At 36.4% G+C, this 26,245-nt stretch overlaps 1 protein-coding gene across 4 annotated transcripts in view; it reads left to right on the top strand.

Moving 5' to 3' along the window:
- CNTN6 (contactin 6) overlaps window positions 1–26,245 on the top strand; it is a 289,356-nt gene that overhangs the window by 142,804 nt on the left and 120,307 nt on the right. For all 4 annotated transcript variants that reach the window (XM_024747063.1, XM_024747065.1, XM_024747067.1 and 1 more), the window contains one exon: window positions 2,837–3,012. In XM_024747063.1, the coding sequence (XP_024602831.1) occupies window positions 2,837–3,012 (176 nt within the window). The remainder of the gene's footprint in view (window positions 1–2,836; window positions 3,013–26,245) is intronic.

The raw sequence follows: 26,245 nt of genomic DNA, 5'->3' as shown, positions 1-26,245 counted from the left end.
GCATACACAGCAAAGGAATGTCAAAGTTAGGCCTAGGACTCTTTCCACAGGGTCAATGGAGCCAAGTTTAGTGCACATTACAATCACCCAGAGAGACTACTAAAAAATTTACATTTTTGAAGTTCTTCAAAGGTCTAGGGATGGGCCCAGAAATAGTGCTCCATGTAATTCTAAAGCAAGGCTCAGTTGTGAAAAACACGTGCACACACACACACACACACACACACACACACACACTCATGCATTATCACAGGCCAGCAAACAAATATAGCCCCCAGCCATTATATTCTTAACTACTCAATAGGGAAGGATGTTTACCAGAAAAAGTTCAAGATTTTAGTTCAAATCCATATGTTTCATGGAATTAATATGATATTAAGGCAGATGCTTAAAATAATCATCTATAGCATATTTCCTAGTTTTCATCATGGGATAATTCTCCTGGGCATGCAATTCTATCCGTAACGTTTGTATGACAATCACTTGAATTCATTAATACTATTTCTCCATTGATTTAAACATATTACGACAAAGCCCACACCACGACTTGAACCCTTGATCTACATGCACAGTTTAATAATCATTGTACCATAGTGATTAGAATGATTATGGGGATACTGTGAAAAATTCATTTGCTGCAGCTAAGCCAACAACTTTGAATTTGTGTTGAAAAACAATTACTGAGCTTAATTAGGAGCATATAATGATGACAGCAGTTATTTCAGTGATTGATTCCAAAATTAAAGAGAGCTGGCAAACTAAGTGCTGTATAGCCTTTGCATTGAAAATGAAAGGGAACACAAAGGTTAAAAGACCATGTAAGACAGTATTACAGTGCTGGCAAGGAGAATATTCGAGGCTTCAGATAGGCCTAAAAAATAATAGTTTTCTCCATTTTCTTCTTCTGAAATTGAGAACAAGAGGCCGAACAAATTTCTCTAGAAAAAAATTTGGCAGATAGCTCAGGCAAATGAAATATACTATTTTTGACTGTTGTCTTTCAACTTCCTTTATTAAAATGAAGTTGAGGTGCACAAGAATTGGCTAAATAATTTAAAAGTGACAGAGTTTGTTCAAAACCTCTGGATGATTTGATATCTGGTCAATCACTTCTCATCTTTAATAGGGTAGATTACCTAAGTCCGTATTTCTTTTCTACTGTTGTAGATATTTGCCAGACTTTTTCCACGGGATGTTTCAGAATACTCCTAAAAAAGTCAATGACATCTGGAATAATGCTATAAAATGTCATTCCTTTCTTACAGTTAGCTACCTCTACCAAAATGAGGGAAGAAACTTCAAAGCTGGCATAGACCCTACAAAAATGATTTGGAAATTGGCTATATTACATAGTAAGAGGCCACTCACTTGTTTTTCTGATTATCTTAATTGAATAGTTTAAAATGGGCTTCCCTGGTGGCGCAGTGGTTGAGGGTCCGCCTGCCGATATAGGGGACACGGGTTCGTGCCCCGGTCCGGGAGGATCCCACATGCCGCAGAGCGGCTGGGCCCGTGAGCCATGGCCGCTGAGCCTGCGCGTCTAGAACCTGTGCTCTGCAATGGGAGAGGCCACAACAGTGAGAGGCCCCCGTACCAAAAAAAAAAAAAAAAAAAAGAGGTTAAAATATCTCTTTTCTTAAATGCTTTATATGACTACACACAGCTTGTGCCCTAGAAATGTATCTGTTTAAGTATGTAATATTCTTATTTCAAAATGTCTGAATATTTTGATGGAAGTTAGGGGTTGCAAGGTGGGGGAAGTGAGTCCAGTTAAAGATAATTACTGGCTATTCATTCATCTTAAAATGACCAAATGCAATTTCTAAAACATCTTATGTTTCTTTGAAAATAAATATAACTGTTAGGCCTTTCTGATACTTAATTCATGTACAAAAAGACTGTTGACTAATAGGTAAGCCAAGAAACTTTTTGCAGCCTAAAATAGAAACTTCTCAAACTGCATTTGTTTTTGTTAAGGTATAATTTTAGTTTGGCATTTCTAAATACTGTTGAAATATTTCTAAATACTGTAGAAATACTGAAAAATATTCAGTATTTCTAAATACTGTTGAAATTAATTTTCCTAGTAAGAGACTAACAGAGACAATCACGTTCTAAAGTAGTCTGGTTATTTTTGTTTTGTTATCGGCCTCAAATTGGCATTGTAAAATCTTTGCTGGCTTTCTTTGTGCCATTTCTAATATATTTTTCTTGGATTTCTATGTCTAAATCTTTTTTTTTTTTTTTTTGCGGTACACGGGCCTCTCACTGTTGTGGCCTCACCCGTTGCGGAGCACAGGCTCCGGACGCGCAGCCTCAGCGGCCATGGCTCACGGGCCCAGCCGCTCCGCGGCATGTGGGATCCCCCCAGACCGGGGCATGAACCCGCATCCCCTGGATCGGCAGACTCTCAACCACTGTGCCACCAGGGAAGCCCTGTCTAAATCATTTTTGACATTCAATTTTGCAATATCAGTTGTGCGTGTTCAGGTATGGTACGTGTTATTTGAGAAGTTGCTATAGGAATAGGGCGGCCAGGTTTATTGACTGAATGTCTACTTTTTATTTCTCATGTCAAGAGTTCTATTGCCTCTTCGTACACATTTGGGTGAATGTTCATAATCTGTAAAGAGTAGAAGATCTTCAAAATAACATAGTTATTGATATCACAGAGCTCATGAAGACAATTATCTTCGATGAAACTGGTGGGATGTATCCACATAAAACCATGTTTTGTTTCATTTTAACAGTCTCAGGAATTACAGGTGCATGTTGTTTAACACAGGAGTGGTCAACTCTATATCAGAAACATGATTTGATTTTTTTTTCCTTGAAGGTGGAAGCAAAATGGCACAGATATTGATTTTACCATGAGCTATCACTACAGGTTGGACGGAGGCAGTTTGGCAATCAGTAGCCCCCGCACAGATCAAGATACTGGCACGTACCAGTGCCTGGCCACCAACCCTCTGGGAACAATTCTGAGCCAGAAGGCGAAGCTCCAATTTGCATGTGAGTTTGTGGGAAAAATCTATAATCTTTATGTTTCTAAAAATATATTTTTATTATAATCATAGTAGAAAAAAATCCAGCTTTGCCAATCATATGCTCTTTGAGAGCAAATATGAATTTATAGAGGCAAAAAGTTTTAACAGTGTGCATTTTGTGAATTCAGACTCCTGGGGATAGCTGAAATCTATTTCAAAAAAGGAAGGAAATATCAGTGTTATTGTATTTTGTGAATTATATTTAGAAATATCTCTGAAAGTTCCAGATATACATATTAAGATAAAGATTATACATATTACTCTTTTTCCTTTTTCTTTTGCATTGGGTATTAGTATGCAGAGCACAGGAAGCAAAAGCTGAGGGCAGAGATGTCTTTTGGGGGAGGCAAGTATTCTCCCAGGAAAAGTGATCATGCATCCACAGTTTGATGTAGGTGGAAATAAAGTAGTTGCCAAAGGCAGACTCTATATTAACTGTAACAATGTCCAGCTGCGTCACAAAAATGTCATCCAAATAATTACCTTGGTGACATTTGAGGACATTAGCAGATGAACAACAGACATACTGCTCCTTATATAGTTTTTTTTATAGTGTTTCCAGGGGCTGAAATATTTCATATTGGATCCAGGGAAAGCCTTGTTTGAAAGTAATTACATCTGTTGATACGGATGAAGTAGAAGCCTTAAATGCCTCCTTTTGTACCCCCTCCCTGACCCAATCCCTACCCATGTCCACCTCAGAGGATATATCAGGGGCCAAAGCGCGAGAAGCTACTCTTTGCAGCCCTCATGAAAAGGTCTATGCTTCTGTTACTTTGAAAAAGTAATTATTTTGAAATTTAAAAAATAAAATATATGTCCAAAGCCCACCTTGTAGAACTACTTTAGTCATCACTAGATATATAAATTAACAATTGGGTCTGTTTCCCATTGCAAATCTTGTGTTCCAAATATGCCTTGTTCTACACATAGTTCCCCTATGTTGACCATTCTGGGGATGGCATTGTTTCTGAATATGTATATAAGCTTATTCAGAAATAAGTACACACACACATACGTATATATATGCATGCGGTCATAAATATACACACATTATACATATGTACATATATGTATGTGGTCCTATATATACACACATACACATGTATACATACACACAAACGTTACTAAGTGTATCTGAATGTATTTATATCTGCAGAAATCAAAGGATAATGCAAACGTTTATAGAGCTAAATGGAATCTGAACAAAGGCTGATGGCTGCTTGAACCTTACGGTAAAGATAAACACAATACTTGATGTCTGCATTTCAGCTAAGACCAGCACTTGGAAAAATAATAGCAAGCAAAATACTAATAAGAAACTTATTTTACAGAAGTAAACAATTGCTCCATAGACTGTCAATGATCCTGCCAAAAGAATTATATCTCCTACTTGGATAGGTGATAACCCTAGAAGATACACATGATTTGGATCAGATTGCATAAGAATAAATTTGACTTTCTGGCAAAGGAAAACACGCACAGCACATTTATTTGCTATACCCTGGAGTTTCTCTAAAGCTATGGATTCTATCCATTCTTGAAAATAACTGAATACTTACAATGAAAATTAATGCACTATGCTTTACATGGCCATCTATTTCCTCCTCTTTGTTCCCCTTCTTAAACAAAAAATATATTTTTTTATTCCCCTACATTATTTTTTCCTCACCATTTTTCTGCTTTTAAAAATATGTGTAACTAGAAGTTTTTCAAAGTTAAATCATATTTTCTCGTTGCTAAAAAAAGAGGAAAGGTTTCAATTAAGAAGAAATTTTATGCTTTCATTTGGATGAACGGGAAAATCAATTCTTCTGTCCTTGCTGACTTTCTTGTCTCTTCACAAAATTTTCCTTTTTTTGAGTTGAAGGTGTGTGACTGTTGATCCCTAAAATCGTTTCTATTACTATTCATGCAGAAAGAAGAATGGCCTACATCCATTAGCTGATCTTTCTCCTGCAGACTTAAAGGATCTTATGTTCCAAGTCTTAAACTTGAAAACAAGAACAAAAACAAAAAAAGAACCATATCATTCTGCCTTTCATGTCCAGTATCTGTAGTGGTCCCACGCCTGAAACATTTCCTGCTAAGTCCATGGAGAGATTTGGTTGAGTGTAATTATCTCTTGAATCAACCCTAAACATAACCAACATATTTTAATCACCTATAAAGTATCTCCCTTCATTTCCTGTATTTCATAAGTACTCTCGCCACCTTACTTAAGTCAGTTGTTCATTCCAAGTAGTAAATAACTTCTTTTCAAAAGGTGAAAATACCAGGTCTAGCTTTGCCACTGCTATTATGCAACTCTGAGTGGTTTATTTTTTGTACAAATGAGCACAAAGATCTTAAAGATGAATCGAAAAGTGTTGATGGGGACTTCCCTGGTGGCACAGTGGTTAAGAATCCGCCTGCCAATGCAGGGAACATGGGTTCCAGCCCTGATCCAGGCAGGAAGATCCCACATGCCGTGAAGCAACTAAGCCCACGGGCCACAACTACTGAGCCCACGTGCCACAACTACTGAAGCCCACATGCCTAGAGCCCGTGCTCCGCAACAAGAGAAGCCACTGCAATGAGAAGCCCATGCACCACACTGAAGAGTAGCCCCAGCTCACTGCAACTAGAGAAAGCCCACAGGCAGCAAGGAAGACCCAGTGCAGCCAAAAATAAATAAATTAATTAAAACATCCTTTAAAAAAGAAAAAAAAAACACCATAAGTCAAGACATAGACCATGGAAAAAAGCAGAAAGTTTTCTACTTAAAAAAAAAAAAGTGTTGATGACTTACAGCCCAGAAGACTCCACTTACAAATTCTTTCTTCTAATCTCATTTAAGAGATACAGGATATTAATTTTGCAAAATAGGTTTTCTGAAATTTCATTCAAAGAAATTACATTTGTATCCACATGCAAATATATGCATATGCATAATCTCATTAATAAGGTTACTCTTCCAAAAAGGGAGGAAGGGAAAGAGAGAGGCAGAGAAATAGAGAGACAGAGAGAAGAGAGGCAGAAAGAAAAAGAGAGAACGTAATAGAAGAGAAATATCCAATTGGGAATTTGTTTCTCTATGAAAACATCCTGAACATGACTAATCAGTACAGAAATACAAATCAGAGCCAGAAAATGCTGCTTCACACTCATGAGGATGGCTATTATTTTAAACACACACACACACACACACACACACACACGCACACACACATGCAGAAAATAACAAGAACTGGCAAGGATGTGAAAACATTGGAATCCTTGTGCATTACTGGTGCGAATGTAAAATGGTACATCTACTGTGGAAGACAGCATGGCAGTTCCTTAAAAACTTGAACATAGAATTACCATGACACAGCAATTCCACCTGTAGGCAAATGCCCCAAAGGATGGAAGGGACTCAGGCAGATGTTTGTATACCCATGTTAATAGTGGCATTATATATAACAGGTAAAAGGTAGAAAGGACCCAAATGCCCATCAACAGATAAATGCATTAACAAAATGTGGTATAAACATACAACAGAATATTATTCCACTTTAAAAAGGAAATTTTATAATTCTATTACATGCTACACCATGTATGAACCTTGAAAACATTTTGCTGAGTGAAATAAGACACACACAAAAGGATACTTATCGTAGGATTCCATTTATATGAGGTAAGTAACTAGGCAAATTCCTAGACAGAAAGTAGAATGGTGGCTTCCATGGAGTAGGTGAAGGAAAATGGGGAGTTATTGTTTAATGAGTACAGAGATTTAGTTTGGATTGATTAAAAAATTCTGGAGATGGATGGGGATTATACAACAATACGAATGTACTTAATACTAAAGAATTGTACACTTAAAATGGTTTAAATGGTAAAGTTTATGTTATACATATTTTACCACAAGTTTTTAAAAAGTGATATCATCAGAATTCAGTGGAATAAAAGTAATCATTTCAGTTGGCTATTTTTCCTCCCATAATTATCAAAAAAAAGAGAGTAAGTTTTCCTTATTAAGTATCTGTTCTGTTTCTTTGCACAGAAAAAGTAGAATCTAAATGCAAGTCTCCAACCAAATGGAAAGTTTCTAAAGTGCAAGAGCCGCACCCTCAACTTAATTTGAGTTCTCACCACTACTTTCATAAATTTTCAACATTGTCTATTTTGCTAGAAAGGCTTTTGTACCTTTCTGAACATCGCAACAATGGTGGTCAAATGCTAATATTTTCAATACAAACAGATCTGAGTTCAAATTCTATCTTTGTAAGACAACCAGTAGTATGATGTTAGGTCACCTCTTAACAATATTAAGCCTCTTTTATGAAATGTATACAATGAGAATTACAGCAGCATCCATAGGACAGTGAAATGGATTAACTGAGGTAACGAATGTGAAACCCCTGGTCCCTTATAGGCACTCAGGAAACGGTAACTCTAATTCTTCTTTTTATATTTTCATTTCCTCTCTCAAGTTGGCCAAACATCTACATATTTCAAACTGCTACAGTTACTCATAAAAAAATCTAGTTTACATTTTAAAACTTTCTCCAGACCAGCTGTTCCCTTCTTTTCAAGACTTTTAGGTATTTGACATATATTACCTTTCTTGAACTGTGGAACAACCATAAGAGGAAGATGCTATTGTTGTCCCCATTTTACAGATTAGAAGCCTGAGGCTTGCTGAGATTGGGATTTTTTAAAAAGTATATTGTTAGAGAACCAGTTGTAACTTGAGTATAAAAGTTCAGATTCTAAATCTTATGGCTTTTGTGTTAAGGTATTCAGTCCTTTTCAAACACTGCCCACACAAATTATGTGGACCTTTTTTCTTTATTTCATTTGCTATTGGTATAATCATTGCTGAAATAATAAGCCATATCTGTAGGACAGTAACCTTCACAATAAGCCTGGTGGTAGATGCTGTTGGTGCCGGGTCCAGATTCCTTTTAACGGGCAGTGGGCCCAGCTGTTAATGCCCACAGCTGCCCCTGTTCTTCAATGAATGCCCTAGAGCTCCCCATGGGGTCAGGATGGAGCTAGACAACAGCTGAGACACCTTCTTGCTTAGCCCTTTCCCTTGCTCTATCCAGTTTCCATCCCTCCATTTCTCCTGGGAGTGCTTCCTCAATAAATCAACACCTTGAATCTCTGCATCAGACTCTGCTTCTAAGGAACTCAAAGTAAGACAGACACTAAATATTTAATATATTTGATCTTCTTCTTGACAGAGAAATTGGGTCCAGAAGCCCTAATACGAATTTCCATAGGTAAGAACAAAGCTATACATCAAAATAAAATTGTGTCAACAACTCTGCTTTCTACCACTTGGCAGTCAACTGTATAGTGCCACTTTGACCTTCAGAACAAATGAATTATGAACAGCCTTTCAGTAACTAACTTGTCCATGGGAGAGACTCTGTAGGTAAATACATTTAGATAGTTGATGACTTTTGTTTGCAACTTCTGTCCTGATGTTCAGAAATTCAAAAGCACCCTTGGAGTTTATATTAGACTCAGCCTGTTAGAGTCTGCCTCACCCTGAATCATCCCACCATGAAACCATCCTGAAATGCAGCCCAAATATAAAAAAACTCTGTTATGAAAAATCCTCCTAAATCAAATTTGTCTTTAACCAGCTATGTTACTCAGACAAGTCAGTCATCTCTGTGGACTTATCAAAAGTATGTTTTGAACTATTTAATTGCAAAAGTCTCCTTCAGTTCTTCCACATAAGATTCTGTCATTCCAAATTCTCAGATAGATTCTAATTTAAGCTCTTCTCTTCTTCCTCTACCCAACCTCAACCCTAAATCAAATTCAGCAAGTGTCTAGTCATCAAAAGCTCCTGTTATCACCCTGGTATTCTTGAATGATAACACCAGTTTGACTTTTTACAAGCTACACTTGTAGCTGCTTTGAATTTCTTTTATTTCTCAAGGACTTTGGTGGTAAAGGTTGAATGTAGACTCCTTCCTTTCATATGTATGTTAATGAATTATTCTGTACTTGTGTGAGAGAACATTGCATCTGTCATTGCTGTTTAAAATGTCATCCTTGAGTAAAAAAGACAGGCATTTTGAAAGAAATCCATGATTTCACTGAGCTGTATTTTTTTTAGACACTCATAATATACAACTCTACCAATGAATAGATCAACATTGGGATAAACGTTATTTATGAATAGGGCTCTTTTGGTCCTGTACTATTTAAAATTTAATCACAGATACCATTTCACATAAGTTTGTTCCATTATTGCTGGAGCCTCCTAACCTAGCTAGACCGAAGCTAGACTAGTTGAATAAATGAATGGTCATTTATTTATTCATCCACCAAGCAACCAGAAAACACCTTATTTATATGCATCAAGCACTGTGCTAGGGAGTAAAGATTAAATGATAGATAAGAAATAGCTGCTCCCTGTCTTCACAGAGCAGGCAGATGAAATCTTGAGTGCAAGAAAAAAAGGAAAGAAATTGCTAGCATTTGCACAGTACATATTATATAGCAGGCACTGTTCCGAGCTTTTTATGTAAATTAACTTCAATGAGCCTTACACAACAACCCTATGAAGTTACTATAATCCCACTTTCAGATGAGCAGATTGAGGCCACAGAGAGTTAACTAACTTGCCCAAAATCACACACATAAGTAGCAGAGTCAGTATTCAAACCCAGGCAATCAGAGCCTGGAGTCCAAGTTCTTACTGCCTACTGTACCTCCTCAAAAAAAGCACCAGATGATGTGAGATGTAACCTATAAGGGAGACCAGAGAAGGAAGTAGTAAAGTTTGTCTGGATTGGACAAAGGGCAAAGGAAGCATTCCAAAGGCAATTGGGCTTGAACTGAGCCTTGAAATATTAGTTTGTGTTCCAAACACAGAAAGTAGGTGGAGGAGAACATTCAGGTTGACAGGAGAGTGAGAGGAAACGCAAATGCAAACAAGTCTCAAGCATTAGAGAAAATGAGAGGGCAATGGCAAAACCCAGGCCAGGGTGCCTGGAATGTGAAAGGCCATGATTTAGAAATAACTGGTTTTCTAGGACAAGGCTGAAACATAATTTGGAGGCAGGTATATCCAAATTTTGGAGACCCTTTATTTCCAAGCTTAATCTACAAATAATGGAATGATCGGGTGATATTAGGAGATGACAGAGAAACCTGCAGAACTCCCTCATATCATGAAGCTTTTAGGCAGAGGTACCAGGCATGAACTGCCTATGTTTGAAAAATATTCCCCACTCAATGTGACATTGTGCACAGGTGTGAATTTAAGTGTAAAATGGAGGTGTCAGTAGTACCCACTTTATGTAGGTTTACTGTAAGGCCCAAATACTTATGATTACATGTAGAGCAGTGGGTAAGGGCACCTGATATATTGTTGTTGAGCTGTTGATGGAGAGCTTGGCAGAGGTCTGCCCAAGCAACTATTAATAGCCCAAGTTTGGGACTTCAGTACTTATCCTATGAACAATGGAAATACTTTGATGTTAAGGATTTTGAAGTTATTTATAGAGCATTGCTTGAAAACACCACATACTTTTCCCCTTAAAAATATCAGTCTGATAAATTAATGATATTACTAATGTTATTAAAACCACGGTACACATATTTAGGGATGTTCCAAACCTCATTTCTAACACTTGTAGGATGGGGTTAAGGGATTCTTGCTCCGTGTCACAGGGTTGATTTTAGGTGGCTCAAGGTTAAAATGCAATAATATTTCATTTTAAAGGGTTATAAACATGCAGGCATTTACAATCACCATAATTTTTTTTTCCAGAGAAATGCCAAGGGTTTTATATCTGCAATGCTGTTCATCTTTATTCTATACCTGTAAGCTCTCCTAAACCATGTTTTACAGATGAAGAAATTAAAGAAATTCAAAGTGGGGCAACTATGTTACTCGTCCAAGGTCACCAACCTACCACAGACTTAGAATTTCTCACATCCCCATCTGAAAATAATTTTTAAATATACATTTATTTGTAGATAGAGGAAGTAAAACAGAATCCACATGAATCCAAAACCCATAGTCAGAGAACAACAGAAAAGGTCTCCAAGTAAAAGTAATGATATCAAGGCCTTTGGCTCTTTCGAGAAGGATTTCTAAGATATCTGTATATTTGTAGGTGATGTGTATTTTTATTTCTGTCTCTTGCCCAGGGTCTGTACAAGCATGAAAAACAACAACAAAAACCCTCTCACATCTAGAAATAAATTTTAAAATCTTCATTGGGTACTGATGAATTCAGAATGTCTTTAATATTTTTTCATGTATAAGAAATATAAAAACAGTTATACATGATCCTGAAGATATACTGACAAAGTGCATTTATATCTGAAAAGCAAATTAAAACTCAAGAGAAGGGGTTTTAAAAATAACACTTAAAAACGCATTTGGAAATTGTAAAGGCTCTGATAATTGTGAAGTGTGTGTTAAGTGGGTAACGCGTATCTAATTATAAATGTAAATGCTAGATGATTTTTAACCTTTTTTTTTTTGTACATCAGAAAAGTATCTAAACAAAGTGGGTAAAGAAATATTTTTCTTTAATTTATTAAATAAATCTGATAAATTAGTATTGATTTTTAATGATCATTTCAGAAACAGCACTAAACAATGTAGCAATGGATTTAATATTCTGAATTTATCTTAATGTAATAACCGTCAGTGGGTATCATAAAAAGGAGAAGAGTTTGTCTTCACTTTTAAAAATAATCTAAGCCTTAAACAAATGGACTCAGAGCAGCTGCATGGTTGAATTACAGCAAGCCACTGTTATTTTTATTTTTTTCAATCAACAGGAGAGTGGATTATCCAACATTTTAGCCTCATTTTCTCTTCATCATCACTGCTGGACATCTATTTATGTATCTTATCAGAAATGATACTTTTTAAAAATGCAGGCCTTCTCTTATCCCTCACCTCTACTCATATTCAGCAGGACCTAGTCTTTTTGGTCCATTTGAATAAAGTTGTACATTCGAGCTGCACAGGCAAAGAGTTGGGGTGGGAGAAGACAACGTTAGAAAGTAAGGTATTCATCCGATCAAAACTGAGATTTTCTGATGTGTAAAACTGAGAAAGAAACCCAAAGCTGAAGCGCTTATTTATTACTCTTATGCTATCTGACAAATGATTTTGAGGAAGTTTTGAACATAGCCTGTAGAGATTTTGCTTTTGAGATTTATAAATTTGGTCAGGAATCACAGCAAAATTTTTATTTGTACTAAAGAATCAGATGAACTATTTTCTGGGGTTTATTATTAATGTGTTAGCAAAATAGCAGACTAGAATTAAATGTTTAAAAAGTAAATTCAAATGATAAAGAGGATTTGGTGGCAACCTCTGGAAATGTTCATCATGTTTTAACGTATTAATTTATATACAATCTTTTCCAAGAAGCAAAACACATACAAGAAAATTGCAAAACATACATAGATCAGTGAAGCAGTACTAAACCAGATTCAGAAACAGAAAACTGGGAACACTCCAGAAGGCCCTCCCCTGGTCTACCCTTCCTGTTACTACTCTCTCTCTCTTTTCTCCACTATCTTGATTTGTAAATATATAATTAAATATTGTCTTTTTGAATTTTATATGAATAAAACCATACAATATATATTCCTTTGAGTCTGGCTTTGTAGCCGACAGTATTTGTGAGAGTCATCCATGTTGTTGTGGGTAGCTGTAGATCATTAATTTCCATTGATATATAATATTTTATTGTACGAACATACTACAATTTATGAATGACTTCTACTCTTAATGGAAATGTGGATTGTTTCTAGAGGCAAAGATGAATAATTCTTTATGAATAATCATGTATCTATCTTCAGTACATTTGTGTATACATTTCTCTGTTGTATATACCATAGTGTAGAATTAATTATAGGGCATTTGGGTATGCATATTTACAACTTTAAAAGATAATGCCAACTATTGTCTACAGTGGTTTTATTAATTTATCTTTTTACCAGCAATGTTTTTTTGACAACACTTGGTATTGTCAGTCTTTTTTAAATTTTAGCTTTTGGGGAGGATATGTAAGCGTATTTCATTTGGGTTTAATTTGCATTTCCTGATAACTAATGAACTTGAGCACCTTTTACATGTATATTGGCTACATGCAAAGCCTCCCCTGCTTTAAAAAAATTTTAAATCATTTTTCTATTGAGCTGTCTTTTTCTTAGTGACTGATTCTAGATATCAGCACAGTGTTGGTTTTATGTAGGGAAATAGCTTTTCCTACCTTGTGGCTTGCCTTTTTATACTCTCTTAATCATGTCTCTGATAAACAGACATTTTCAAATTTAATATAGTCCAATTTATCGATTGTTTCCTATATGTAATGATGCTTTTTGTAAAAAGTTTTAGAAACGTTATCCTGCCCTGATTAAATGAAGATACTCTCCTATATTATCTTCTACAGTTTATTGTCTTGTCTTTCATATTTAAAACTGCAATGCACCTGGAAGTTATTTATTTATTTATTGGCATGGTGCAAGGTAGGTTCTATATATATCTATATATATATATATAGATATCTTCATAGGGATCCAGTCGAGCCAACCAAGATATTAAAAATGCAGCCCTTGCCTCACAGTTCTATAGTGCCATCTCTGAAGGTAATCAAGCATGCATACCCACTGCTTGGGACTGCATTTAGGCTCTCTCTTTTCTCTTCCATTGTTATATTTGTCTATCTTTGTGCAAATGCCACACTCAATTACAGCAGTCTTATAATTAGTCTTGATATCTGAGAGTTATTAAAATAGATGATATGGATTAAAATTGAGGCTCAATTTGTCAGCTAAACTCAAGGGGAAAAATATCTCAAGTAAAATAAAAAGGGAATAAAAATTCATATCATAAAGTCATATCCAATTATTAAACTCGAGCTTTTCAGTGGCCAAGGCAAAAAAAGGGTTCATATCTTTCAGGGGATAAAAACATGTCAATTGTTCCTATAAGCATAATCGCTCTGACTCTAGAACCTGAGAGAAGCTTCTCTTGTGAATCCTCAAGAGCAAAGTGGGTGATTCAGTGGATCACATTCCCCTCACAAACCTGCTCAAATACTTACAACATTGGATTTCTTACGGTGACTTCTTATAACATATCTTAAAAATAATAGCTCACATTCATTAGATACTCCTTAAGCCTCTTCCATAGTGTTAGTTAAGAGGCTTCCCGAACTATGTGCCTAGTTTACTATCACTGTAGCCAATGTCACTATCTCTATTTGCAAATCTCACCAACCTCTGGCTATAGCTTGTAACACCACCACAGTAGGTCCTCTGCACAGGCCATAGAAATGAGTTGCTAAATTTTTCAAACTTCAGGTGAATCCAATGCTTGCTTTATTCACATATTATGTGGCTTTTCTTGGTGGAAGGCTCACAAAGCATAACTCAGTCCAGAGGTCCTGCCTACCTATTTCAGAAAACTAGGTTAGAATATTTTTCCTGGACATTTCTTGGTGTGCTTCCATGAGCCTGTGCCTTTTCCTATACTTCCGAGATTGATGGTTTGGGAAGAAAATTGTTCTGCTTCCTGAACTGGTGGTGTTACATTTATGTTATCCGCTTCTCCATTCTTGTAGGTGCCAGGGAATTATGGGAATTTATAAAAATAAGGCACATAAGCATTTCAAGTTTTATGATACTGAGTACATCCTCTATGATGGATGCTTACATATATGTTCCTAAAAGGAGGTCACAACCTTCTCAACAGTTCTTTCTAGCTAAAGAGGATAATTTACTTTGATCCTTCAAACTACCATGTAACACAGAAGCTACCATTATAAACCCAGTTTTATAGATGAGGAAAATTAACTTCAGAGAAGTGGAGTAACATGCCTAGGGTCATTAGAAAATAGTGTAGGTGAGATGTAATGCCTGAAATTCTTGATGTTATAACTCACTTCCCTAATCATTCAACTAGTGCTTGTCAAACGTTAATTTAATATACATACAAATCACTTGGGGACCTTATTAAACGTAAGTTCCGTTTCAAGAGGCCAAAGGAGGGTGCCAATAGTTTAAGTTTCTAGCAAGCTTCTAGGTGACACATACGTTGCTGGCCTCAATACCATATTGAGCAGGAAATACAGTCTCAAAATAAGACTTATGTTAGTGCCTAAAGACAATCTAATAGCAGCATATACAGGTTAACCCAAGGTGATATAAAAAGGCAGCTATGATATGGTCTACATAAATCCAGGGGAAAAGCAAATGTTAATCTATATTTCCAAACTCTAAGATGGCCATTAACATATTTATTTCCACATTCAAATAATGCATATTTATTGAGCACCTACTATGTGACAAAAACAGGTGAGAGCAGTGAGCAAAGTAAACTCTATTTTCGGTGTTTGTGCACCTGCTCAAATATAACTATAGGCTTACTTAAAAAAATATATCAATGCCTTTGGAATATAGAACAAGAAAAAAATGTGTTTGAGCATCAACCAAAACAATAGGTTTTCAAACTATAATCCCGTCAGAAATTTCTACTCATGACATCAGAAAATGCAAATGAGAAAGTCTAGATCTACAGGTATGACTTAAGGAGTCAACTGCAGGGTGTTTCCCCACCTATTGGAGAATACTTAAGTTGACAGATCTACTTTCACATGCATATTAATGAGTTTGTTTGCATAAGTTAATTCTATTTTATGAATGGGGATTATATAACCCTCATTTAATTCTTCCAGAAATCCCATCCATAAGAGCTACTAGAGTTTATCTTACTAGGAGTCTATCCCTTGAGCACAAAGGATTTATTTTAATTATTTCATCAGTTTTAAGCAAAAGTAATCAAATGTAAACAACTGTGCTACGGGGCTGTTCCCCCCACCAGTTGCCTCTCAGCTTTCTGTTTTTGTCTTTGTACTGTTCTCAGGATTCATTTAGAAAGTAATCCTAGTGTTTTCATTTAAAAAGGAACAAAATCTGGCTGAGTCAAACATCGAAGTTTATGACATTTCTTTTTGGCATGTCTAGCAGGTTTAGGGCCTTGACTATGGTTATTAACGTAAATATTAATATTAATAAAAGTTAATACGTATCCAGTAAGCCAAGCCCTGGGAAAAGCAGTTCCCGGGCTTGCTTAAATTCCCACAGCAAGTGTGCGGCAGACCCAGGATTTTAAACGTGGCTCTGACTGACAGCAGAAGTCAGGCTTTCAACACAAGCATCCCCAGTGGCAGGTGTCCTAAAGAAGCATCTTACTGCCTGTGGTCCCGGTTATCTCAACTCTGCCCTCCACCTCTCTTTCTGCAGTTAACAAAAGGAAACGTCAGTCTGTGATGCTCCGAATAAGTGTCCCTTCCCCTCAACTCCACGCTCTCCCAACAGAAGTGGAGAGGGTGTTTTGACAAGACCCTCCACCACACATCCCCAAGCACGTATCCTTGCCCCTGTATTTGCCTTGACATTACCATCTCTGATATGTTGGGGATCCACTGCGCTGTACATAGGGCACTGTAATAAGCCTAGAGTTCCAAGGTCACCCCTTACTGCCCAAACCCTCATCTACAAGTAACTCTGCTTGTTCCCACTTCTGACCCCATTTGCCAACTCTCCCCCAGCTGCTAAAGTTCTTCCCTGGACTTCATGAAACGAAGCCAGTCATCAGCCGAATCCTTATACCCTTAACCTTTGCTGACTTCCTCCTCACTGGGTTGCATCACCTGAAATTTGGCTTTCATCTGAGGATGCTGCTTCTCTTGTATTCCGCCAAACTTGTGACTATTTTCTCCCAGGTCCTCTTTTTCTTAATATTTTTATTTTATATTGGAGTATACTTGATTAACAACGTTGTGTTAGTTTCACATGTACAGCAAAGTGATTCAGTGATACATATACATCTAACTATTCTTTTTCAAATTCTTTTCCCATTTAGGTTATTACAGAGTATTGAGCACAGTTTCATGTACTATATAGTAGGTCCTTGTTGGTTATCTATTTTAAATATAGCAGTGTGTACCATGTCCTCTTACTACCCAGTCTGTGAGTGAGGACACAGTGCCCCTTTTTCCTCAATGCCACTTCTAGATGACCTTTCTCTCATATGTAATGCCCCAGTCACTAGGATCATGGCCGTTAGACTATGCTACCCATGTTGTCTTCATGTTCTCATTCCAGATCATCCCATCATTCCTTGGAGACTTTACCTCCTAGCTTATTGTTAATTTCACCAAAATACTCTTGTCATATTCTTGGCCATTTCATCTTACACTATATTCAGCATTCAGTATTCAATAACCTGATTTCTCAGTTCCTTGATTTTTTATCTTACACTGACCTTGTTCATCTCTGTACCTTAGCCAAACGCCACCCAGTCAAGCTGACTCCAAAACCTTGTCACTATCTAAAATGCCAAGCTTCACCCATATCTAATTTTTCAACCTTCCCAACTCTGGAACACCACTTCTTAACTATCTAGCTCACTGCCCCTATTATAGTCCATGGACTCCAACCACACTTCGATTCATTGGATCCTATAATATACTAATCCTAACTACCCTCTGTCCCTCTCCCACCCCTTGTCATCATTCTGTTTTTAACCAGACTATATTCCCTGATTTACCTTTGAAACCATTTTTTTCCAGTTACCCCTGACTCAACTGCTCATTTCTTCCTTCATTTTATTCATCTGGTGAAAACCGAACCATGGTGAAATCCAAAACAGAATTTTCACCCAGAGAAAAGTCCAACCATGACAACTGGTCTCATTTTTAATTCATAAACACTGACATCAGTGGGACCTTATTGTCTCTTAACATTAAGATTGGGAAGGGAAGTAATCATGAAATTCAAAGATGTTACTGTGTCGGGTTTCTCTTCCCCCACAAAGTCTTCAAAGTCTTGGCCTTTTTTTTTTTAATCTCACAACCTATTCCCACTTTTTAGACATCATCCAGCTTGCCTTTCTCTTTAAATACATGTCATCATCCTCTTTCTGTACTGAAATTCACTTTTCCTGAGTCTGACTGTGTGCTGTCCTCCAAGGATAAGCATACAGGTGTGTGATTTTCTTTTTGTGTGCCTTTTCCCTCATTAGTAGTAATCAGTAATAGAATGGCCCAACTACTTTCTTTCCCTAAAGTGTCTGCATTTCAGAATTCTCAAAGTTTGATAGTAATGATCTTTCTTTTAAAATTCAAGTTTCCTGACTAAGATGCTCATTTTACTTCTGGGGAATAAGATTTTGGAAATGCCAAACTACATGTAAAACTGCATGCAAAGAGGGCTCCTTCTCGTCAAGATGACTTGAGGAGACTCACAGAGACTGGTAAAATGGCATCTCTGAGAACCTCCAAGTTGGGCCATTCTAAATCCTATTGGTGTTTGGCTCAGTCCAGGGCTTAAATAATCTTCCCAGGGCATCTCCTTAACAAAGGTTCCCTGTTGGAAGAAGGCATTGTTTGGATAAATCTGGGAAGTCAGATGCTTAATTTCTGCATTTTCTCCACTGGACTGCTAAATCTTATTTAGAGACAGGTATAGGAATGCATACAATATGGATGGTCTAATCTAATTAATCTATTTCAAGCATTCTCTTTTGTCAGCTGACAAAACCCCTTCAGCATCAGTTCTCACACCACCTCACCTAACCCAGTCCAGCATCGTGATGCCATACCCTTTACTCTTATATTTTTGAAAGCAAGAAAAGGACTGTTTATATTTTTATTTATTCTCTTAACTCAGTAGTGTTGGTCTGCACAAAATTGAGATCTTAATAAATACTGAAGTAGATTTTCACTCTTTTTCTTTATATAAATAGAATTATTGATGTATATATTCTCCTCATAATTATTATATTTTGAAGTGTGGCTTTGTGTTTTTATTCCTTTTGTTTTAAATCTTGGTATAAATGATATCAGAGTGCAATTCCTTTTGCAACGTTTTTTTCCCCCTCTACACTAAGTTTTAAAATTCAGTCATATTTCTACATGCTGGTTTTCTTCTTTCCTTTTAACTTTTGTATAGTATTTCATCACATGAATAAAATAAAGTTTATTCTATTTCTATGTAAGGATGGAAATAAAAATTTAATCTTATTTTTCAGGAACAATATATTACAAAGATATATTCATATATTTATGAATTCAGTTAACTTGTTTTTACTGAGCTACTATCATGTGTCAGACACTCTGATATTTTGAAGGTACAGTGCTTGACAAAACAAACATGTCCTTGGCCATGATAAGTCTGTGTATGTAGTGGGAAAGGGATCATCTAAATATATACATAGCATAAAAACCTTAATAAATAGTTGAAGAAACTCTGAGAGACTAAAATGTAGGGGTTATTTGTTGGTGGTGCAGGAAAGTAGGACTCAAGATGGATGAAATCTCTGATGGATGAAAACTAGAGTTTATCCAATATCAGTGATACATTGTGTTTTTTATACCTAATGCTATAATAATGCTGTTAAACAAACAAGGAGAAAACCCCTGTGGTATATAGCAGTAAACCTTTATTTCTGGTCACAAGTCTTTGGGTTACTAGGTGGTTTTTCTGGTCTCATCTGTGCTCACTTATATATTGGGGATGGAATAAGCAGCTCTACTGATTTTGCTGGGTCCTTTCAGTCCAGGCTGGGGCAACTGGACTGACTCAGTTCTTCTGCACAGAGTCTCTTATGCTCCAGCAGGTTAGTCTCAGCTTTTATCATAGTGGCTGGGTGGGGTTCCAAGAGAAAGAGAGTGAGCAAAAGATTACAAAGCTATTTTAAAGCAGAGGCTCAGAATTGGCAGATTGTCACTTCTGCTGCATTTTGGTTGTAAGGCCAGGCCAGATTAAGCAGTGGTAAAGTAGACTATGCTTGTGATGAAAGGTCCTCCAAAGTCATATTGCAAAAAATGGGGATATAGCGAGAGGCAAGGAATTGGGGCTAATTTGCAAAAACTCTCCTGTAAATGATACAAGGGATGGCACTGAAGAAAATTCCATTTAGGGGGAACAACATATTTAAAGACTTAGAGGCTGAAAGGAACTAAGACATTCCAAACCTAGAAAAAAAAGGACATTGTGGAGTTTTTTGAAGAAAATGAATGGTATGAGAGAAAGCTGAAGTGGTTGGCAGGGATCAGGTCATGCTGGCCTCACTGCCCATGTTTTGGATTTTGAATTGTGTTCCAAGAACAATAGGACCCCACACAATTTTAAGAAATCGATTGCATGATCTCATTTTAATTGATTTTATTATCTAATTTAATTTTTTCATGATTTAATAGATTATATAATCTAATTTTTAATTAAATTTCTTTGGCTAATATGTGTGATAACATATAAAAGACTGTAATTATGCAAGTGATGAAACAGTTTGGGAAGCTATACAGTTGTTCAGATGTTATTGAATAGATAAGGAAACCATGGGTGAGAGGGTAGCAAAGGAGAAGGAAAAGTGGAGATACTGTGGAGGAATTTGTGATGTTAATAATGTTTGCTGCTGGAGGGATATCAATTTTGAGGGAGAAGATGATATCAAAGATGGTCAAATGGATAGTTGTGTTTTGTATGAGTAAGACTGAAGAACTACGTTGAGGAAGGAATTAAGAGTTCCATTTTAGGGATGTCATATAGTTAGATGTGAAGGTCTATATTGCATATAAATATTACCTGAAGCCATAAGAGTGGCTGAAATCACCAAGAGTGAAATTTTCTAAAGAAAGAAGAGGTCCCCAAAATAAATCCAAAATAATTCCAATTATTAGGCATCAAGGAATATAGATAGACACACACTTTTAAATGGCTATGTAGTATCTGATTATATGAACTTTACCATATTATTTTAAGTAACTCACTGTTAACAGGCTTAGTTAGACTTCATTAGACAGTGATATAATGACCATGTATTATATATTTCTTTACTCATTTGATGAATTATATCCTTAGAGTAGATACTAGAAAGTTGAATTGCTGGGGAATGTAAGTTTTACATTTCACATGTGAATACATCTTGATTAAAAACCCTTAAGAAACAGTTATACCAAATTATACTTGCAGCATCACTGAGTATGCGGTTTCCTCAGTCCCTCTCAAGTGTATATATTGCTTAATTTTTCATTTACCATCTGATAAGTTACAAATTTTTGTGGCTTTAATTTGGATGTCCTGGTTTATTAATAAAATTGAACTTTTCACATGCATATTAGAAATTCAAAATTCTTTTGCAAATTTCCTACACATGGTCTTTGCCTAGTTTTGTATGGAGGGGTTCAGATTTTTCTTATTAATTTCCAGAAATTATTTATTCTAAGTGTATTAATATTTTATTTTAATTTTGCTTGTGGTATTTTTATATTATAGAAATTTTAGCATGTAAAATTGATATTTTTGTAATTCAAAGTATCTCTGATTTCCTTTAAATTTTTTTGTTTTGTGACACATGCAAAAACATTTCTAAAGCCCAGGATTATAAAATTATTCCCCTTTAGTATCCTTGTAATTTCACTTATTACATCTAGATCTGTGATTCATCTAGAATTTATTTTTGTAAGGAGCTTGAGGTAAACACCTAGCTTTGCTTTCTCATTTCTGTCCTGTGACATTTTCTCATTTTCATTTATTAAATAGTCCAGTGTTGACAGAGCCCATTGTCCACTTAAAATCCAAGTAGTTATTTGCTGTGGAGGCAGTAAAATGTAGTAATTAAGAGTAAAGACTCCAATTACCCTAAATAATTCCCTTCTGCCCTCATCCTGCCCCTCCTGGTAGAGAATGTAACACTGGCTGGTGACACAGTAAACTGTTCTACAGAGCTCAAGATTGTACCACAGGGTGATATTTCTCCTCTGGAGAAAGCCTGTTTATCAACTAAAGACAAACTTTTAAAAAGGCAGCACTGCCTAAATCTTAGTAGTTTTCGGTGTTTTATTCTTCCTATGAATAGGTCAGATACAAAGGTTTCAAAGGTAGCCATTAAGACCAAACGCAGCATCGAAACTGGAGAAAGTGAGTGAAGAGTTGCCTTTGAGTCCATTCCATCAATTTCATTTTAACCTGATTTATTTGGCTATATGTCTGTCCCCCTCTGCATTTCCTATATCAGCTTTATCACAAATCAGTCCCCTGAAAGTTGTATTGAAAAAGCAATATGTGTGATTGAGATATTGTTAACAACAAAGCATGTTTTGGTCCCAGAGCTGTTAGATTCTGATTGATAAAATTTAATATTTTGAAGAGAGAGAGAGAGAGAAAAAAAAAAGACTATTATTCCAATTCCTTTATTTGTTGTATGGGTAAAGTTCCTTTTATCTCCTCTACTTTCATTGTAGCAGTACGACTGAGATTCCAATAAATTATTGAATGCAATATCCAGACGTCTAGATTATTTTTTGGTGCTGCTGCTACTTCTTAGTGGGTGAGAGAAAAGATAGTTGAGGTTCTGGAAAAAGTGTCAAAGCTCAGCAATAAAATAAGGATTTCATTGAACAGAGAGTAATGAAATCACCGAATTTATTTTCCTTTCACTGTTGTAATGCAGGTAAATCTTGCTTCATATGCATCACAAAGCTTGAACGTGCAGTGGCCTGGCTCAGGTGGTGCATGGTTTATGTGTGTGGGACTGGAAGAGTACTCATAAATACCTTTAATAAAAAACTGTGGGTTGAAATAGCTTAGTTTTTCAAATAAAAGAAGTTTCATTTGTGTCTGGGGATCATAGCTGTTAAAAGTTAACTTTCTCAACTTTCCCCCCCTAGTACCACTCTTCTAATATCGCTGGATGCCTGAGGATTTATATCTCCAGTTCATATTGACACTCTTAGGTTTGGCTTTTATCTGCTCCATGGTGCAGTTACCTTTGTCTGGGGTACTTTCAATTTCCTTTCTCAGATCCTCTTCTTGGCTGTGTCACATAAAGATCAGCCAGGCTTAATAGAGATATTAGTCTGAAGGAGTGTTGGTGAAGGGGTAGACCAGGGGTGTAAAGAGCCACACAGTAAATACCTTTGATTTGCAGGCCAAGCTCTCTGCTGTTACAGCGTGAAAGCAACCATATATAAACAAATGTGTGTTCCTGTGTGCCAATAAAACTTTATTTACAAAAACAAGCAGTAGACTGGATTTAGCTTGTGGGTCATCATAGTTTCCTGAGTCCTTGAAGAGACAGAATACTTTTTTAGATGCATTCTGCCAATGGGGATAGCTAACATTTATTGAGCATCTACTCAAAATCTAAGAGGCAGGAACTATTATAAACCCATTTTACAGATAAATAAGCAGAAGCTGACAAAGATCAAGTAATTTTCTAGGACATGGTACAGGGATGTTTGAGGTCAGGCTCATCCTGGGACCCAAGCTTTCTAACCATTTATTCCATAATGCTTTTCTAATTAATCAATAGGAATGAAGATCCCACAAAAATCCATTTCGGTGAGATGTTTCCCTGTGTGAATAAGTTTTTTTTCCTTTAATTAAAAAAAAAAATGAAGTATGACATAATGCTCTAGCTTATTATTCACAGGATCCTAGTTTGCTATTATTGTTTAAATTTAAGTGTTTACATTTTTATCTGGAGAAAATTAGTTATGAATTTACTGGTAGGGGAAAAGTACAGAAGACTAAATACAAGATGTGTAAAGTCAGCATGAAATGTTGCAAAGTGTCAGGAATTTGGAGTTAAATGAACTGGCTCTATCACTTACAAGATGTGTGAGTTTGGGCAAGTTGCATTTTGAGTCCTAATTGTCTCATTTTTAAAATTAGAGCAGCACTGGCTCTATAGCTACATTATTTTCAGGATCTACTGAATTACTAAATAGAGACATGCTTGTACAGATATATTAATATACAAAATCATGAACAGCGTAGTATATAAAATACATAGCATATAATTAAATATATATATGCAAACATACACACACGAAAGTATATGATGTATGTGAAAGTGTATGTTAAAAAGTTATATCTTCTTTAGATGAGTAAAGAGAGTCTAAGTTTCAATGATCTAAACCAAAAATGCTTTGAATGTGAACCAAAATTTTAGAAGAAATTTTCACAGATTCTGAGGCATAAAGAGCTGTTAGCGGGTCATCTAGGCCATTCCTCTGTCTTCAGGCAGAGATATCCTTAAGCCAATGCATATGAGATTCTGACTACTTCTTTTAGAGAAGCAATTTAGTGAAAGTGCCTATAAACCCTTTGCTGATAGAAAGAGAACCTCTTGAATACAAAACTGACTCCCTGATTGTAAGTGACTCTGTGATGACAAGCAAGAGAACTTTTCAAAAACAGAATATCAAGAACATTTTTTGTTTTGGCGAGCCAACTGCCTTGCCTGCCTGTGGCTTCCAGATGGGGGTTCAGACTCAAAGCATCCAGAGGCTCCATCTGTACTTACTATGCAGCACAGCACCTCTTACGGTCCAGAGGTGAGTCTGAATATTTTATACCATTAACTATGTAGTACCAAAGATGGATTCAGGGCAGATGTTTGATGTTGCAGCATGTTTGGGCTGTTGAATATCATCGTGAGTTTCCCTACCTCTCGTCAACATTTTAATAGTGGTAACAACAGCAATACAGTCCCATTATTTGCTGCTTTAGGTAATAATTTACTGAAAGAAAAACAAAAATTGATTTTGTTTATATAAGGCATCATATTCTCTGCTTTATGAAGAAATAAGGAAACTGGCTGTTCAAAATTAATGTGAAGCTTCAGAAAACTCCATGTGTGCCATGAAAAAGAAAAAAAAATGAGAGAAACATGGAATTCCCACAGGAGACGAATCTCTTTGGCTATTTAGTTCATCGCTGCATTTTCAGCTTCTGGAGCAGTGCTTGGCAAAGAGTCGTTGCTTAATAAATTGGCAGATAAGACTTGTTTTAAATGTCTGTGGTATACTCTTTCTGTTTGCTTGACTTTCTTCAAAACCAGACTTCATGACAAGGATTTGGATGAAGTAGTATATTTGGAAGGTAATTTCAGGAAGCATGGTGAAGGACAAGGAAAGTATAAAGGAAAGACAGAAAACCCACAAAAAGGAAGCTCAGGAGTAGGTTATCACAGTGGGTAACTATGGCTAAGTACAGTGGGCCCCTCTGAGAAGCTGTACAGAACACACCACACGATTGCTCCACCACAGGGCAAGGAAGCTAGAGTTCTTACCTACCAACTCCCTTACCTCCTGGGTTGAGGGTCACTCCTGAGGACATGAAATCCCCAGCAGGCATACAGGGGATGTAAGTCATACTATGCTCATGGAATAAAGAAGTCCACAGAGCAGTTTCAGGCAGAGAGACCCAAGTGCTGAACGTAGCAAATTCTCAACTGTAACTGTCCCCCAAAGTGTCAGGTGACTTCCTAGATGGGCTGAGCTACAATGGCTGCTACAATCATACCTTGAAAGAATCACACTACTTTTGGTTTTCTAAGTGACAGTCATAATGTGAGAAAATTCAAGAAATCTGTTGGTATTTACACCTGTTACACAGTTTTAATTAAAAAGGTCACAGAGACTTATCTAATAAGGTAAGAGGGTATGTAAAAGTTCAAAGATAGCAGTTCAGGAATTTTATGTTTTCCATATACTTGACCCTAGTATTTCTATGAGCAAATATGTTATTTTTCAGTTGTTTCTGATTACTGAGTAAGTGATTGGACTGTACTTATTCTACCCTTAAAATAAATGAAATACCTAATTGAGGCAATTGGACAGTGATCTCCTTGATTAATCATTATGCTGAAGATGATAATTACAGTTTCTGCTTGTCTTGTAAAAGAGCAAACCTAGGTTGCTGGATGGATAACCTCTTTTCTATAGTCACAGTTGTCTGGCATTAAACATCTCAAAAATCTCAAATAAGAGACACAAGCAAACTTCATGGTAGGTTCAAGAGCTGAGAAGTGTATAGAGCGGTTAGGATAAGCCAAAACAATATGCAGTCTGAGATTTTAAGGGTGCATGAACTATAAGTAAATACAAGGAGACTGATCTGCAGAGAAGAGAATGGAGCAGATGCTCAAAGAAAAGCAGAGATGACGAAGACCATGACGACTGGAAAAATAAAAAGGAGATGGAGGGAGGGAACAGCTGTCCTTTGGCCTTCCTGTTCTCAGTCACGTTTCTGTACTTTGTTGGCATGATTTCTCTTGAAAACTGTATACCTGCCCCCTCCTTTAGTTTAGAATGCTTTAAGTAAGTTTCTGTCCCTGCCATGCAAAGAGACCCAGATCAAACAATGAAAATGATTAT

The sequence above is a fragment of the Neophocaena asiaeorientalis genome, unplaced genomic scaffold (assembly GCF_003031525.2).
Source record: "Neophocaena asiaeorientalis asiaeorientalis breed wild unplaced genomic scaffold, Neophocaena_asiaeorientalis_V1.1 scaffold130, whole genome shotgun sequence".
In the NCBI taxonomy this organism is placed as follows: domain Eukaryota; kingdom Metazoa; phylum Chordata; class Mammalia; order Artiodactyla; family Phocoenidae; genus Neophocaena; species Neophocaena asiaeorientalis.
This window is presented reverse-complemented; position numbering and strand designations above follow the sequence as displayed.